The 19,729-nt window shown below is 34.2% G+C and overlaps 1 protein-coding gene across 3 annotated transcripts in view; it reads right to left on the bottom strand.

Moving 5' to 3' along the window:
* Positions 1-19,729, bottom strand: part of BRWD3 (bromodomain and WD repeat domain containing 3) — a 128,621-nt gene that overhangs the window by 55,472 nt on the left and 53,420 nt on the right. For all 3 annotated transcript variants that reach the window (XM_059050745.2, XM_067023146.1, XM_067023147.1), the window contains 7 exons: positions 18,871-18,911; positions 15,397-15,501; positions 13,986-14,139; positions 10,075-10,209; positions 8,915-9,043; positions 7,402-7,627; positions 5,492-5,659 (listed from right to left, as the gene is read on the bottom strand). In XM_059050745.2, the coding sequence (XP_058906728.1) occupies positions 5,492-5,659; positions 7,402-7,627; positions 8,915-9,043; positions 10,075-10,209; positions 13,986-14,139; positions 15,397-15,501; positions 18,871-18,911 (958 nt within the window). The remainder of the gene's footprint in view (positions 1-5,491; positions 5,660-7,401; positions 7,628-8,914; positions 9,044-10,074; positions 10,210-13,985; positions 14,140-15,396; positions 15,502-18,870; positions 18,912-19,729) is intronic.

Below are 19,729 nucleotides of genomic sequence, written 5' to 3'. Positions count from 1 at the left end.
TTAAAATCAGCAAGGGAAAAATAACAAATAACACACAAAGAAATCCCCATAGGGTTAACATCTGATCTTTCAGCAGAAACTCTACAAGCCAGAAAGGAGTGGCAGGACATATTTAATGTGATGAAGGAAAAAAAACCCTACAACCAAGATTACTCTACCCAGCAAGGATCTCATTCAGATTTGATGGAGAAATTAAAAGCTTTACAGAGAAGCAAAAGCTGAGAGAGTTCAGCACCACCAAACCAGCTCTACAACAAATGCTAAAGGAACTTCTCTAGGCAAGAAACACAAAGAGAAGGAAAACACCTACAAGAACAACCCAAAACAATTAAGTAAATGGTAATAGGAACATACATATCAATAATTACCATAAAGTAAATGGATTAAATGCTCCCACCAAAAGACACAGACTGGCTGAATGGATACAAAAACAAGACCCATGTATATGCTGTCTACAAGAGACCCACTTCAGACCTAGTGACACTTACAGGCTGAAAGTGAGGGGATGGAAAAAGATATTCCATGCAAAGGGAAATCAGAAGAAAGCTGGAGTAGCAATTCTCATATCAGACAAAATAGACTTTAAAATAAAAACTATTACAAGAGACAAAGAAGGACACTATATAATGATCAAGGGATCGATCCATGAAGAAGATATAACAATTGTAAATATTTATGCACCCAACATAGGCACACCTCAATACATAAGGCAAATACTAACAGCCATAAAAGGGGAAATCGACAGTTACACAATCATAGTAGGGGACTTTAACACCCCACTGTCACCAATGGACAGATCATCCAAAATGAAAATAAATAAGGAAACACAAGCTTTAAATGATACATTACACAAGATGGACTTAATTGATATTTATAGGACATTCCATCCAAAAACAACAGAATACACATTTTTCTCAAGTGCTCATGGAACATTCTCCAGGATCGATCATATCTTGGGCCACAAATCTAGCCTTGGCAAATTTAAGAAAATTGAAATTGTATCAAGTATCTTTTCTGACCACAATGCTATGAGACTAGATAATAATTACAGGAGAAGATCTGTAAAAAATACAAACACATGGAGGCTAAACAATACACTACTTAATAACGAAGTGATCACTGAAGAAATCAAAGAGGAAATCAAAAAATACTTAGAAACAAATGACAATGGAGACACAACGACCCAAAACCTATGGGATACAGCAATAGCAGTTCTAAGAGGCAAGTTTATAGCAATACAATCATACCTTAAGAAACAGGAAACATCTCGAATAAACAACCTAACTTTGCACTTAAAGCAATTAGAGAAAGAAGAACAAAAAAACCCCAAATTTAGCAGAAGGAAAGAAATCATAAAGATCAGATCAGAAATAAATGAAAAAGAAGTGAAGGAAACAATAGCAAAGATCAATAAAACTAAAAGCTGGTTCTTTGAGAAGATAAATAAAATTGATAAACCATTAGCCAGACTCATCAAGAAAAAAAGGGAGAAGACTCAAATCAATAGAATTAGAAATGAAAAAGGAGATGTAACAACTGACTCTGCAGAAGTACAAAAGATTATTAGAGATTATTACAAGCAACTGTATGCCAATAAAATGGACAATCTGGAAGAAATGGACAAATTCTTAGAAATGCACAACCTGCCGAGACTGAACCAGGAAGAAATAGAAAATTTGAACAGACCAATCACAAGCACTGAAATTGAAACTGTGATTAAAAATCTTCCAGCAAACAAAAGCCCAGGACCAGATGGCTTCACAGGCGAATTCTATCAAACATTTAGAGAAGAGCTAACACCTATCCTTCTCAAACTCTTCCAAAAGATAGCAGAGGGCGGAACACTCCCAAACTCATTCTATGAGGCCACCATCACCCTGATACCAAAACCAGACAAAGACGTCACAAAGAAAGAAAACTACAGGCCAATACCACTGATGATCATAGATGCAAAAAGCCTCAACAAAATATTAGCAAACAGAATCCAACAGCACATTAAAAGGATCATACACCATGATCAAATGGGGTTTATTCCAGGAATGCAAGGATTCTTCAATATACGCAAATCAATCATCGTGATACACCATATCAACAAACTGAAGGAGAAAAACCATATGATCATCTCAATAGATGCAGAGAAAGCTTTTGACAAAATTCAACACCCATGTATGATAAAAACCCTGCAGAAAGTAGGCATAGAGGGAACTTTTCTCAACATAATAAAGGCCATATATGACAAACCCACAGCCATCAGTGTTCTCAATGGTGAAAAACTGAAACCATTTCCACGAAGATCAGGAACAAGACAAGGTTTCCCAGTCTCACCACTCTTATTCAACATAGTTTTGGAAGTTCTAGCCACAGCAATCAGAGAAAAAAAAGAAATAAAAGGAATCCAAATAGGAAAAGAAGAAGTAAAGCTGTCTCTGTTTGCAGATGACATGATACTATACATAGAGAATCCTAAGGTTACTACAAGAAAACTACTAGAGCTAATCAATGAATTTGGTAAAATTGCAGGATACAAAATTAATGCACAGAAATCTCTGGCATTCTTATACACTAATGATGAAAAATCTGAGAATGAAATTAAGGAAACACTCCCATTTACCATTGCAACAAAAAGAATAAAATATCTAGGAATAAACCTACCTAAGGAGAAAAAAGACTTGTATGCAGAAAACTATAAGACACTGATGAAAGAAATTAAAGATGATACAAATAGGTGGAGAAATATACCATGTTCTTGGATTGGAAGAATCAACATTGTGAAAATGACTATACTACCCAAAGCAATCTACCGATTCAATGCTATTCCTATCAAATTACCACTGGCATTTTTTACAGAACTAGAACAAAAAATTTCACAATTTGTATGGAAGCACAAAAGCCCCCAAATAGCCAAAGCAATCTTGAGAACGAAAAATGGAGCTGGAGGAATCAGGCACCCTGACTTCAGACTATACTACAAGGCTACAGTAATCAAGACAGTATGGTACTGGCACAAAAACAGAAATATAGATCAATGGAACAGGATAAAAAGCCAGAGATAAACCCACACACATATGGGTCACCTTATCTTTGATAAAGGAGGGAAGAATATACAGTGTAGAAAAGACAGCCTCTTCAATAAGTGGTGCTGGGAAAACTGGACAGCTACATGTAAAAGTATGAAATTAGAACACTCCCTAACACCATACACAAAAATAAACACAAAATGGGTTAAAGACCTACATGTAAGGCCAGACACTATGAAACGCTTAGAGGAAAACATAGGCAGAACACTCTGTGACATAAATCACAGCAAAATCCTTTTTGACCCATCTCCTAGAGAAATGGAAATAAAAACAAAAATAAACAAATGGGACCTAATGAAACTTAAAAGCTTTTGCACAGCAAAGGATACCATAAACAAGACCAAAAGACAACCCTCAGAATGGGAGAAAATAGGTGCAAATGAAGCAACTGACAAAGGATTAATCTCCAAAATTTACAAGCAACTCATGCAGCTCAATAACAAAAAAACAAACAACCCAATGCAATAATGAGCAGAAGAACTAAATAGACATTTCTCCAAAGAAGATATACAGATTGCCAACAAACACATGAAAGAATGCTCAACATCATTAATCATTAGAGAAATCTAAATCAAAAGTACAATGAGATATCATTTCACACCAGTCAGATTGGCCATCATCAAAAACTCTAGAAACAATAAATGCTGGAGAGGGTGTGGAGAAAAGGGAACACTCTTGCACTGCTGGTGGGAATGTAAATTGATACAGCCACTATGGAGAACAGTATGGAGGTTCCTTAGAAAACTACAAATAGAAGTACCATACGACCCAGCAATCCCACGACTGGGCATATACCCTCAGAAAACCATAATTCAAGAAGAGTCATATACCAAAATGTTCATTGCAGCTCTATTTACGATAACCAGGACATGGAAGCAACCTAAGTGTCCATCAACAGATCAATGGATAAAGAAGGTGTGGCACATATATACAATGGAATATTACTCAGCCATAAAAAGAAATGAAACTGAGTTATTTATAAGAGGTGGATGGGCCTGGAGTCTGTCATACAGAGTGAAGTAAGTCAGAAGGAGAAAAACAAATACCATATGTGAACACATATATATGGACTCTAAGGGAAAAAAATGTCATGAAGAGATTAGTGGCAGGACAGGAATAAAACACAGACTTACTAGAGCATGGACTTGAGGATATGGGGAGGGGGAAGGGTAAGCTGTGACGAAGTGAGAGAGTGTCAGGGACATATATACACTATCAAATGTAAATTAGATAGCTAGTGGGAAGCTGCCGCATAGCACAGGGAGATCACCTCTGTGCTTTGTGACCACCTAGAGGGGTGGGATAGGGAGGGTGGGAGAGAGGATGATGCAAGAGGGAAGAGATATGAGAACATATGTATATGTATAACTGATTCACTTTGTTGTAAAGGAAAAACTAACACACTATTGTAAAACAGTTATACTCCAATAAAGATGTTTAAGAAAAAAAAAAGTAAAACTGACATAGGCTAAGATTATATAAAATTCAGATGCATAGACACATTTCATGTAAAGTGAAGGAAGACATACAGTAGATTGGAATAATACTGGTAATTAGAATCAAACTTGTCAAAGTCAATTAAGAAGTTGTATCTGTATTCCCTAAGAAGAGGGCTTCTTGTCTCCCAGTGTATTTTTGTAAACTCGAGAGACAGATGATATGTTGCTTCCTTTTTAACAAAGGAGGGCAAATTTTTTTTGGTATTAATTTTTAAATTCAAAGTGACTTTAATTTTGAAAACTTTTAGGTTGGTTCCCCTAGAAGGGGCTGGACTTATTGTAGCACCTTGCTTATTAGAACAAAAGTAAAGACTGCAAGTATATAACTGAGTTAACAGAAAACAGTATATTAAAATACACCATCTGTGGGCTTCCCTGGTGGTGCAGTGGTTAGGAATCTGCCTGCCAATGCAGGGGACGCGTGTTCAAGCCCTGGTCCAGGAGGATCCCACATGCCGCGGAGCAACTAAGCCCACAACTCCTGAGCCTGCGCTCTAGAGCCTGTGAACCACAGCTGCTGAGGCCCGCGTGCCTAGACCCCGTGCTCCGAAACACGAGAAGCCACCTCAATGAGAAGCCTGCGCACTGCAACGAAGAGTAGCCCCAGCTCACTGCAACTAGAGAAAACCCGCACGCAAAAACGAAGACCCAATTCAGCCAAAAATAAATAAATGAAATAAATTTATAAAAATAAAATAAAATACACCATCTGTATTCCTTAGGAGATGCTAAATCACTTTAGCCCCAAATGATAATGAGATTATGGCACTTTAGTGTATCATATCACAACTGTAAATTAACAAAAATGTTGCTTTTATGTAAAAACCTAAAATGTTCCTCACATGTAATTACTTGGTACAAGTAAAATAATTAAAGTACATTCATCATACCTTTCACAAATATACACATACTTACCACCATTAGCAGAATATGATCTATTAATTGGAAAATGTGGAACATCTCCTTCATTAATTAGCCTCAGATCTTGTTCTCTTTGTAACTCCCTGATTATTCCATCAAGAATGCTCTCATCTTGGTCATTGGTTTGTTGCCCAATTACCTGTTCTACTACTTCACCATCACCTTAATTAGACCAAAGATATAAAGCCACAAAATTATTTACATTTCAGTGTACCATAAATATAGTAAAATCAAGCTTAATCTATAAGTTTCTAGGCAAATAGTTTTAAAGGGATTAAAATGAAAATAAAACGTATAGCAAACAAAATATTTTTAAAGAACTTTTAAATGTCAGCTTGTGTGTTTAACTTAACCAATGTCCCCAAACTAGACATTATTATGAGAGCCTTCTCACCTTAAAGAAAAATTCTTAAATTATTAACTTAAAAATGAATTTTATCTATAGAATATTCTAAGCTAAAAGTTGAGAGTAGAGATTTGAGTAAGGTTTTAATAAGTTCAACTGAAAATACCGAAAATGCATCTTTCGTGAGAATTTCCTTTCTGAAAGAAATCAATTATGGTCTTTCAAATATTGTCTCTTTTGATAATACCTCAGTATACTGATGAGTATAGAAATTATTTCTTATAATGAAATTCAACGATTACATCTGAATAAAAACTTATTTACTTCTATGATCTTTTTCTTTCTTAAATACATCTTAGACCTATTTTTCATCTTGTCCTCTAGTCAGATTAAATGGCATCTGGTAGAGTAGCCAAGTGATCAGGTCTTATAGGAAGTAAAATATGAATTACAGATCTTTTATTCATATGCTTTCAGTTTTATCTCCTATTAATATTCATGCTTTTCCCCCTTATTTAATAAATATGACATCAAAGAAGTAACTATTGGCACATGTGTAACACCATTTCATTGCTCTACAAATCTTTATGAGAGAGGACATAAAAAAGGATATGCAACATTTCATTCTAGAAAGGTCAAGTCTTAATTCCCTAGTAAGGATATAAAATTCCATTTGCAGGAGTTCCCTGGTGCATTAGTGGTTAGGATTCAGTGCTTTCACTGTGGAGGCCTGGGTTCAATCCCTGGTTGGGGAAACATCCCACAAGTCACATGGCACAGCCAAAATACAAAAAAAAATCCATTTGCAAATAAATAACTCATTACCTCATACTTGGAAGAAAACCTACAAGTAACAAACTAAGGTATGAAGGCATTCTGGTGTGGGGGGTGGTGTGGAGGCAGTATACCTTAGGGAAATATGCCAATCAGAAGAGTTACTTTAATAGAGCTTATTTCAATGTCTTTTTCTGCTATGTTCCCATCATGCATCACACTCATCATTGCTTCTTCAATATCCTCCAAGATTGAATGTTATTTAAACACTCAGCATCCCCCACCCCAAAACTCAATAATTCTTTACATTTCAAACATGAGGATGGGTAAACAGCCACTTCCCAGTTTGTAGTTCTTGAAATTTCCTCTTCTTCAGTCCATTAACTATGTACTCTCAAATTAAAATACTAATACTATGAGCAGTGGAATTTCACCAATTATAAAAGCTTGACACATTAAAGTTAGTATATTTAATCATCACTAGAAGTCAATACTATAAACAACAGGATCATATGTCAGGGTTCTAAGAAAGCAGGTCAACACATTCTCTGTTTGAGTGTACTCTTGTTTGTCCTAGTCCATTTATCTGTGTCCAGGTAAGATAAACAGTGTAAAAGTACTCTGGTAAGATAAAAAGTTCTATGCAACTGAAAATTAATAAAGTATTAGGTAAAACATAGTATAACCTACTACAGTGTTTAGCATGGGGATATATTATAGAGAGAACAGGAGCAAGTATAACATTTTACAAAATGTTTTAAATATAATTTTGTAGAGAACATACCATTAGCCACATATCCCAGCTGTGGTATAAGCTGTTCATCTTTACAATTTTCCCGTCCTGGTACTAGCCTTTGGAATTTTGTGGGATGAGGATTTCCATCAACATCCACCAAGAATGGGGGAGGCATGAGATGAGGAGCTTGTTGGGTTTGTTCATCCAATACATAGTTGTTGGCATCACGGATAAGAGGTCGATAATCCGTATGGAAGAACATCTGATCTGGAATCTTTATGACAGATTGTTTAGTATTTAATATGCACAGGAAATTTATAAATAAGCATTTATTTTCATTCCTAGAGCACATGTGTTTTTCAAATCAGATAATTTCTGCATCGTCTTTATAGTCCTCTATAGTCATATGTTCCCTCTAGGTAGAAGTGAATCACCTAGATCATAATCCTATCTTTTCTCTACAAAACTCTACAATCTATATTACTTTCTGACCCTCCAATATCATATTTTTCCAATTAGGATAAGAAGAAGCAAAGCAACAACATAGTAGATAAAGTTAGTTATTTTTTAAGTTGCAAAAAAATACAAACTTTTATAACTATTTTTCTTGCTTATTTTTATTTAAATAAGAATAGATGGAGTATAATATAAATGGTGAGGCAGGTAAGTATTAATTGCATGAAAGATACTCAAAGGTGATACAAGTATTGAGCTGAACTCAAAGATTCTAAGCTCTTTTCCAACTCCAAGATTCTATAATCTATCCTAAAGTCACAGCTACTAGAATATAAGAAAACAATTAAGTTAGCTTCCAAAGTATTTTAACAAGATCAATAATAGGTAAATTAGCCAAGCAAGAAAATAAGCATTCAGTCACCAGCTGTTTATTCCCAACTTAGGATAAGTAGAGGATGAAATCTGGTAAAATTGTTCTATTATTACACTTGAAAGGCAGTACAGAGAATATGTTCTAAGCAAAAGGATTTCCTAATGAATTTTTTTTTTAATTATTTATTTATTTTTGGCTGAGTTGGGTCTTCATTGCTGTGTGTGGGCTTTCTCTAGTTGTGACAAGCAGGGGCTACTCTTTGTTGCAGTGTGAGGGCTTCTCACTGCGGTGGCTTCTCTTGTTATGGAGTATGGGCTCTAGGCGCGTGGGCTTCAGTAGTTGCAGCACGCAGGCTCAGTAGTTGTGGTTCATGGCCTCTAGAGCACAGGTTTCAGTAGTTGTGGCGCATGGGCTTAGTTGCTCCGTGGCATGTGGGATCTTCCCGGACCAGGGTTCACACCCATGTCCCCTGCATTGGCAGGCGGATTCTTAACCATTGCGCCAGGGAAGTCCCTCCTAATGAATTTTTATATCTACATCATCCTATATCTTAATAGTAATTTGAACTGCCAAGCTTTATGTTCTGTCAGTGATGAAAAATTTTACCAAAAAAGGTGACTTTGTTGTATCTATTGACACAGAGTGACCCTTATTAACTGGAATACTTCAAATAAAATTTCTGAATGACACAATAAAAAACTGCAATCTACAACAAAAATTAAATATACTAACCTTTTCATAGTATTTACTGCATCCAAATCCAAAAAGCAGCAAATGCCCATGAGAATCAGTGCAGGCAAAATGGTTTCCATCTGGTGAAAATTTACAGTCAAACACTGCACCATGGCCTTGACCTTCAATCTGAATTTTAAAAGAGTCACTTTAAGTTATCTTAAGAGGTAATTTTCAAATAATAAGTGGCCAATAGCTTCTGCTTGCTAATATCTTGGATTCTGTGATGCATCAACATTCCAATGTACTCTCTGACTTCTGTGCCCAGAACCCTACTGTAATAGTAAAGCTCTAAAAGAAATTAGGGAGAATTTCGCATCAAACATTACTAGCAATGTCATACCTGAAGAAGAACTGCATGAATGACTGAGGAGAATAAAAAAGACCTAAACACAACCAAATTGACAAAGGCGCTATCTCAGCAAAGTCAAGATATTATCTTCATGTTTAAATTGTAATGCAAGTTTTAAAAGAACCATCCTAAAATTAAAGTACACAAATCAATCTCACTAACACAAGGCAGAGGGTTATTATTAACACTCTGAATCTGTATAAAGCCTATAAAAGGGAGCTCAAAGGCCAACAATTTAGAAACGTTTAGTCAGAACTATTCTTCAGAAAGGAACACTAATATGGTGAATATGAGTATTCCCATCACCACAGGAGGGTGTTCTACTGGACGAAGAGATGGCTCACTATATTTTTCCATAGTTTGTATGAAATACATCTTAGAAGTATCCATATCTCCAATTGCATGTGTGCCAAACAGCTTTCTGATTACTAAATAAGCTATATGGGGTTTACTAGAGACAGATACAATACAGTCACTGTTGTGATTCATTAATTAGGATTATAATTTAAACATTAACTTCTTTTGTGATTTTGGCTAGTGTTAGCTCCAAATGCTTATTAAATTTGAGTTTCTAGAATTAAGATCTGGGAACAAAAATCTGCAAAGTGCTAACACCACAATAACAGAGACACCCTGAAAGGCATAATTCTCAACTGGCCTTACTCTCGGGCCTTGAGTCATTCTCTAAGTTATTACATGGAATTAAACAGATGACAAGAGGTTCCTTGGCACTAAGTATACTTTAATTACCAAGTTGTCACATAAGAGAAGTCTGTTTTAATATCAACTAAGCATAGATTTCCCTTACCATGTTAAAATAATTCCGAATTTTGGTCCCCCGGTCAAGGTCCCAAATAAAAATGTTCCCATCATGACCTGCCGAAAGTATGATCTTTTGATCAAATGGATGTGCTTCCAAAACAAATACTTCATCATCATGTCCCTGTGACAAAATCAATATTAAAAATGAAAAGCAACACTGAGTATCTGGCTTATTTGGTTAAAAGATCTTGGGAGTATGCTATCAATCTGATTCAGATGAATTCATGTACACAAATTTAACAGCATTTACTACATGCACGCTATAAGAAATAGTTTAGAGTTCCTTATAAATTTAAATGATGATTTCATAAAATATTCAATAGAGAGAAGACCTGAAAAGGTGTTTAAAATGAAGACAGTCCAAATCAGTTACAGTTCATTAACCAGGTCCCTGAAGTGGAATTCTTATTTCTAGGACTCTGCTATTAAAAGGTTACAAAATATGTGACAAACAGAATCTTTTATTAACATGCAATTCTAACACAGTGATAACAGACACACCTTCACTATTCTTCATCCAGCACTCTCTATCACTAGTATTCATATTGTATCGTGGGAGGCCCCATGATATATTCAAACAAGATATAGTTTGTCCTTTTTACCTTTATCTACTTTATAGTTGAAGGTTTCAACTAATATGCTATCTGAAAAATGTGTTTGCTGCTAAAAAAAAAATAAGTTTGAAAACCAATGCTCATATGTTTCCCTGACAATAAATCAAGTAATATCAGTATCTCTATAGACCTTAGATCAGGAGTCTGCAAACTATAAACTTCAAGCCAAATCTAGCTCCCAAATGTTTCTGGACATACAGCCTGAGAGCTAAAAATGTTTTTTACATTTTTTAACAGGTTGTAAAAAATGAAAGAGTATGCAACAGAGACAATATGTGGCCTGCAAAGCCTAAAATATTTACTATCTGGCCTCTTAAAGAAGAAGTTTGCCAAAACCTGATTTAGATCATTGTTGATTTTCCTAAACTCCTGACTAGAGAGTATATCATTAACAACAGGCTCAAAGTCTTAGAAAAGCATGCAGGACATCCTGAAATTGGATTTCACTTAGGAACACGTCAGCATATTACACATCAGGGGCTTCTAGAAATGATCATATATTGTGAACCTAAAAAGTGCATTTTATCCCAAATCATTGTATACAAAAATAGAGTATCCTATCATATTACCATTATGGACAAAAATTTAAAAGTAACTTCAGAATGGCTCAAAATGAAAAGTGGAAGATGAGGAGGTAAAATCCATTACAATAAATATCATCACAAAACTTTTTCCCAATGACTACCAAAAAATTATTTATTTTTCATAACAAAATCTCTTGATGAATATCCAATTTGATATAGTAAATACTTGCGCAGTTTCCTAACCAGTAAATAATAAAATTACTCTGTTAAACTCAAATGATAGTGATACAACTATATTAGTGTACATTAGGAAAGATAGGCTTTTAAATAGGGGGTTGTATTTTTGGCCAAAATGACATAGTCACTGGGTCATGGGAAACAAAACCTAGTCAGCTTCAGTAATGTCTTAAGATTTATCATCTGCCCTATTTTTATTTATCAAGCACACCTCTATTTCCACCACTACCACACAATCCAAATTATCATCATGGCCCATCCTATCACAGAATCCTACGGTATACCCAGAGTCATTCTTATCTCATTCCAATCTATTCTCTCTACTCTATTGCTAGAATTACAGGGTATTTTTCAAAAGCAAAATTCACATGCTATTCCTTTGCTTTTAAACCTTTTCATGGTGTCCTGTTGGTCTCAGGATAGATCCTGCAAGACCTTGTATGGTCTGGCCCCTGTCCATTTCTCCAGTCCTATAGGGTGACACTCTTTCTGTTCTCTGTGCTCTAGCCAAAAATTGGCTTTCTTTCTCCTCCTTTATACCTCAAGACCTTTGCACAGGCTTTTCCCTCTTCTTAGAGGGACCTTTCAACCTTCTCACATATGTAATTTACCAAATATTTATTGACTACACTGAGACAGAAAATAAACAAACAAAAAAATACAATAAGAAAATATCAGGTAGTGATAAAAACTATGATGAAAATAAAGCAAGACCATGACTGGGAGGCTACTCTAGATTGTTTGATCAGGGAAGGCCTTGTCAAGGAGGTGACATCTAGGCTGAGAGCCACAAATCTTAACCCAAACTTCACTTCCTCAGGAAGCTTTTTCTGACCCTTCCAGACCAGATTTGGTCATCCTATTAGAAACTTGCTTTGCACCTTTATTTCTTAGCATTTATTTATTAAATGCTTGTTTCTTTTTTAAAAAATTTATTTATAAGCTGTAAACTCCAGGAGGATGGGGACCCTTTAATTTAACATTTACTCCTAACTCAATGGTTGGCACAGTGGATACTCAGTAAGTATTTGCTGAATGGAAGAACTTTATGCCCTAGTTAAGACCCTGACATACAAATTGTTAACACATAAAATATAAATTTTATACCAAAACTAAGCAGATTTGACTGTTACAAGGACTAAAAATAGTCTGTTCTAAAATTTCTTCATTAAAATTCACTGGAAACAGATGACCCATGAGTCAGCCCATGGGAAGTGTACCACTAAAGAGAACTCTAAATTAAGATATTTATTAAGACAATTTTATAAAACCAATGGCTACAACATGGCCTTTGAAGCTGTGATTTTTAGAGATAAAGACCTGTAGCCACTGGCTACATGTGGCTACTAAGCATCTGAAATGTGGCTAGTGCAAATTGAGATGTTCTATAATTGTAAAATACACACTAGATTTCAAAGATTTAGTATGAAAAATGTGAACAATTTCATTAATGTCATATTGATTACACATTCAAAATGTTACTATTTTAGATATACTAGGTTAAATAAAATGCATTAAAATTAATTTTACCTGTTACATTTTATTGTTTTATTGTGGCTACTAGGAAAATTAATATTATATACATTGCTCATATTATAATTTTATTGGACTGTGCTGACATAGACAAACATTTCCTAGTAAGTAATAAAGCAAACAGTATAGGTTTTTCCACACATATTAATAGAAACTTGTATCAGGGAACAGGGAAAGCCAGAATGAGATAAGCATTGACTTAACAGATAAAAGGAAGAATCTAAAACTCCCCTAACACAGTGTTAGGGTTTTACTTAGGAAGGAGGACTTGGGAGGTATATGAAAGATCAACTGCAAATCCTCCCAAAATTAAACAAATCTTTAGAAACCTCAGAGGCCTTAGAAAATATTACCTCACATAGGCATCAAATAAGGATGATACTATGGCATACAACAAAGAAATGAGTCATGAGACTTGGTATCTAGTCCCTATCATTTACTACTGTGTAAACCATATGGCAATCACTTGGCCCTTCTGAAAGTACTTATGAATCGATAATTGAAGCAGATAAGAAATAGGCTTTTAAGTAGAGTTTAACTATGACAAATTCCTTTTTTTAAAAGAAAGACACCATTTTCTCCTACTTCTTCCTCTTACCTCCACTTCTTGCATGAACTAATCACCAAAGGTAGAATACAGGATACCCTTGTTAAAATAAAGTCAGCTCTACCCTTAAAATATTAACAACAAAAAATCCCAACTCATGCTAAAAACAAAATAACTTACATACCCTTGACCACATATGATAACATAATGCGTAAATAAATATCAGACTTGGAAAGGATCTTAAGAAGTTTTCATACTTGCTTTTAGCAGCTACACCATGTGCCATCCCTATTTTGTAGATATGTCAACAGAGGTACCTTGAATAATTACTTCTCCAAATGACAGTAAGCCATAGAAAGTAAACTAGAACACTTAAATTTCCTGTCTTCTAGAATAATGCCCTTTTTGACCATTTTAATTATTCCAAAAATAGAATACTTACGGATAAAGTATGAAGAAGTTGGCCTGTGACAGAATTCCATACTTTCAAAAGGAAATTGTTCACTGCAGTAATAACTGTGGTATCATAGCGATCCCAGGCCACCATAGTCACCTTAAGTTTAGTGACCTTGTCTTCTCCAGATGGCAAATTATTCCTAAACAAAATGATTTCAGGTTCATAAATTTTGAACAAAGGTGCATCTAACATAGCAAATTATGGCAAAAATCTCTCCAGGAGCATGCAACCTTTTAAATTAAAAACTCCTAAACTGGGCTTCCCTGGTGGCACAGTGGTTGAGAGTCCACCTGCCAATGCAGGGGACACGAGTTTGTGCCCCGGTCTGGGAAGATCCCACATGCCGCGGAGCGGCTGGGCCCGTGAGCCATGGCCACTGAGTCTGCACGTCCGGAGCCTGTGCTCCGCAATGGGAGAGGCCACAACAGTGAGAGGTCGGCTAACCGAAAAAAAAAAAAAAAAAAAAACACTCCTAAACTATATTTTTAACTATTTATGAAATAAAATAATAAGAGTAACACATAGGGCAATACCCATAAGCTTATTTTAGGGAGGAAAAAAACCCACAAAATGACAAAAATTTTATCATTAGTTACATGCGAACAACAACAAAAAAGTGAAATTAGAAAGGAATATGCAGATACCTTGAAAAATAAAGTACAAGGTTAGATTGGCTACCAGAAAATATGAAGAAAACATATAATGGACATTTTATTCTTAAATATTCATTTTTGAAATGAAAAGATCTTATAAAAAAACAGTAAGAAATTCAGTAACTTTTGCTTTAATTGAATGACATTATCAGTAGCTGACTATGACCACAAAGTTAGTTCTATATTGTTTTTAATGGGAAGGTAATTAATTTCCCAGTCATACCCTAAAGGAATTGCAGTATCCTAAAGAGGAATTATATATCTTCCAATGAACAGTAAAAATGATGAAACAGAATCCTGATTAATTGTATTTATAATGTCAAGTAGGAATGTTAGCAATATGAAACACAAAGGTATCCTCAGTAAGTCAGAGAAATATCTAAACATATGATGACATTTAATAGGGACAATCCTCAAAGTAGAAAATAGTATAAATAGATATAAAAAATGGCTTATACAAAATCAGGGCAGAGAATGATTATATGGGCATTAGTAAAGCACAGAGATCTTTGGATCACAAGAGACCAGAATTTTCAATGAGTCAGCTACGTTCTTATCATCCAATCTGTCCACCAACAGCAAAAGGCAATAGTGCTTAGAGACTACATACAGATGCAAACTTCACATCTACCAATTAACTCCAAATTTAAAAGATATTTATTTTCATTATTAAATAGAATTCAATAATGTAAAACATAATATACCATAAGAGAACCACTAAAATATCTAACATCCAATCTTACCCAGTCATTTTAGTAGCCATATCTAGCACTATACTCTTCCACTCTTGTTGCTGATATTGCCAAATTCTTGCCGTTCCATCTCTACTTCCACTAACAAATCTTAAACTGCAAAGAAACAGTTAAAATATCCTTATTACCTTCCTCTAAAATGGAAATCACTATTTTTCTAATTATAAAAGTAATACATTCATCCTCATATATTTCTGCAGAGAATAAAAATGGTACACTTTGTAAAACAGTTGGCAGTTCCTCAAAATGATAAACAGTACCATATGACTCAGCAATTCTACTCTCCCATAAATATACAAGAGCAATGAAAACATAAATATACACAAAAACTTGTACACGAATATTCATGACATTATTCATTATACGCCAAAATGTGGTGACAACCCAAATGTCGATCAACTGATAAATGGATAAACAAATTGTCGTATATCCATACAATCAAATGCTTGACAGTCAGAAAAAGGAATCCAATTCTTATACATGCTCCAACATGGATGAATCTTGAAAACATTATGCTAAGTGGAAAAAGTCACAAAAGACCAAATATTGTATGATTCCATTAATATGAAACATCCAGAGTAGGCAAATCTATAAAAACAAAAAAGTGGATTAATGGTTGTTCAGAGCTGAGGGTGGAGGTGTAAAATGATTGGGGATTGAAAGCTAAAGGGTATGATATGGGTATTCTTTTTAGGATGATGACATTGTTCTAGGGATATGGATTAAGAGATACAAACTACTATGTATAAAACAGATAAGCAACATGGATATAGTATACAGCATGGAGAAATATAGCCATTATTTTGTAATAACCTTAAATGGAATATAATCTATAAAAATATTGAATCACTATGTTGTACATCTGAAACTAATACAGTGTTATAAATTAAATATACTTCAATTAAAAAATAATAAAATAAAATTGATCGTAGTGAAGGCTGCACAACCCTGTGAATATACTAAAAACATTGAATTTTATGTGGAAGGTATATCAATAAAACTGTTATAAAATACATTCATTAACCTATAAATCTATCACTGTTCATAATTTAGTTTCTATTCTTTCAGACTTTATTAAAGACATATATATACATATACTTAGATATTCCCCCTACGGAAAATAGAATTACACTACATATAATGTTTTATAATGTTTTTCTTTAATTTAAGTGTACAGTTTGACCCCTGAACAATGTAGGGATTAGAGGCACTGACCCCCACACTGCCACACAATCAAAACTTTGAGTGTATATTTTGACTCCCCCAAAGTTAAATACTATTAGCCTACTGTTGACCAGAATTACCAATAACATAAACACTTGACTAACACTTATTTTGTGTGCTATATGTGTATCTACATATATTTATACATTCATGATATACCTTTCTCTTAATTTTTTTGATATTTCTAGGCTACATGGTTTGTCTGAGTTTTTTCAAATTGTCACAAATCTTCAAAACTTTTTCTAATGTATTTATTGAAAAACAATCTGCATAAGTGGACCTGCACAGTTCAAACCTATGCTTTTCAAGGGTCAACTGTATTTTGTAGATATATTTCTATGCTTACAAATATAAAAACTACCATTACTTTCAATAAATGTTCAACAATACGGATGTATCAAAATTTATTTAATCAACTTCCTAATGATGAATATTTTTACTGTTTCCAGTCTTTGCCATTATAAATAATGTTGTGATGAATATCTCTATACACATCTTTATAAAACCTTATATATATCTTTGCTGAGTCAAAGGGACGGCACATTTTTTTTAAAGAAAGAAAAGCTTTATTCTGTCTCAGCTTCAGGTTTGGCCACAGATGCACACACAGGGAGCTGTCAAATCAATGACATTTTCCTAGTATAACAGTATAAAGGACTCTTTCATGAAGAATTTATACTCTCTTCCTGAATCTTTTCTCCCTTATATTCCCCCTTCAGGGTAGGCACATTTTAAAAGCTTTTGACATACTGACAAATTATTTCCCTGAAAAGTTTTTTTAAAAACAATTTACAGTATCATCAAGGTTGTGGGGGAGTGTCTATTTTCCCTAAACCCTTGTCAATATTGGGTGTTATCATTCTACAATATCTTGTCATTCTGAAAGAAAAAAAATTGTTACTGTTATTCTAAATTGCATTTCTCTGATTATTAGTAAAATTGGACATCTTTTGATGTATTTACTGGCCACATAACTAATTAAGATAAAATAATGTTTCTCACTTAAGGAAAAAGGCAAAGAATTTAAAAATTCATATACTCCTAGAATGAAAGAATAGTAGCTGTACAAACCTTCCAGTGTATAGCTCAGTAGGGTGTAATAAACTAACTTAAAAATTATTTTAAGGATTTTTCATTCCTAATAAAAACATCACTCTTTGTGGACTATCATTATTTACTCTCACATTTAACAAAGATGAACACATTCATCATAGTAATCACCCAGTGTTTGAAAAATATTTAATAATAAAACATGGTCACCCACATAAAGTCTTTATAGACAGATAAGGATACAAATTTATTCTAAGTGGTTGAATTTTTAAATCTATTCTAGGTCAATTTGTAGGCCAGGGCAGAAGATTATCACCTTCTAGGGACCAGACATTTGAGAGGGTACATGAATACCTGTATATAATTTCTGAGTTTACAGACATAGGAAATTGTGTATTATATGAGTAGTAGAGACAGTAAGCAATACAGATGCTCAAAGGAAGACAAGACAGCTAAAATCTCAAGCAGTCAGGAAAGGCTTCGGGTAGGGTATGAACCTTAAAAGGAAGATAGAACTTAGAGAAGAAAAAGAGACAGGAGGGAGAAGGAAAATAAGAGGAAGGAGAGCAGAAGGGAGAGGGAGGACATGGGCGGGATAGAAAAGGAGTGAAAGGAAGTAGGGTATGATTATTTCTGGTGTGAGGTAAAGTATAAGTAGAAGAATGGATAAGAGAATGTATATGGGATATAATAATAATGATGACTAAATCAATTGGGCTGGATCTAAGTATTTAAATGGGGAATAGTAGATAAGAAAAGAATGTAGGTCTAAGTCAAGCTGAAGAGAATTCTGAATGCCAGGCTAAAACATTTGAATTCTATAAACAAAGAGAAAACACTAAAGATTTCTGAACAAGGCAATGTTAATCTGACAGAGATGGACAAGATACCTTTAGAAGGGAAAAGAAAACTGAAGGTAATGGGTCAAATAATGGAATTCTTGACTAAGATGGGTGATAACAGAAATGGAAAAAGGAAAATCACTAATAAAGGAAGAACTGATAGACTATGGCTACAACTTGGATGGGAGCTTAGAAGAGCTGGGGTAAGAATGTCATCAAAGACAGACAAGGGCTTTCAGCCTAAGTGACTGGACAGAAAAAAAAAATGTAATAGAAGTAGTGTTTTCTGAAGAAATACAGGTAAAATATGTGAAACATCTGTTTATACAGATATGTACTACATAGTTACCTGTCTCCATTGTTACAGAACTGAACAGCAACAACCTTGTCCTAAAACATAAAACAATAGATTTTTGGTTAGAATTAATTTATTTTTAAAATGAATAAAGTACTCTTCCCGTCATATTCACATATGAAAGTATCATGGAGTAGATTTTTTAATGCTATAATTTTCTTTAAAAAAACCCTCTAATTTTCTCTAAAAAATTAATGAAGACTGAAACAATACATTAACTAAGGAGGAATACTTATCAGCAGTAATTTGATACAAATCAGACATAAGCAAACCTGTTTCTAAACCATAATCTCAAGAGACAGATAGCTCTGAATAGGTGATAGTTTATTATATCCCCCATAATAAGATAGCACACTAATCTAAAACACCAACTTAAAATAATTCATTTAATAGTAGTTGAATTTAATTCCTCACTTAACGTTTTTTTTAATTTTAGAAAACAAATCAATAATTTCCTGTTTCTTACATGGTTTATTTAATTATTTTACAATGAATTCAATTGACCGTCTTTAGGTTCTATAATTTAGATACTGTTGTTTGAACCTTCCTTTACAATGACTAAACTATACTTTTACAAATATAATGTGCATTGTAGTGATTATATTAATGTACCTTCAAATGTTGTAAACATTTTTACAAACCACAATTATTGAACTACATTTGAACTTAATTTTTAAATTAATTTTCTTTTTTTATTTGAACTTAATTTTTAATAAAAAGCTCAGATACTAAATGTCTTCATATTTAATTATTTTTTCATTTTAAAAACGTATTGGGCTTCCCTGGTGGCGCAGTGGTTGCGAGTCCGCCTGCCGATGCAGGGGACGTGGGTTCGTGCCCCAGTCCGGGAAGA

The sequence above is a fragment of the Kogia breviceps genome, chromosome X (assembly GCF_026419965.1).
Source record: "Kogia breviceps isolate mKogBre1 chromosome X, mKogBre1 haplotype 1, whole genome shotgun sequence".
Taxonomy (NCBI): domain Eukaryota; kingdom Metazoa; phylum Chordata; class Mammalia; order Artiodactyla; family Physeteridae; genus Kogia; species Kogia breviceps.
Note: the sequence above shows the minus strand (reverse complement) of the source record. Positions and strands in the feature narration are given on the sequence as shown.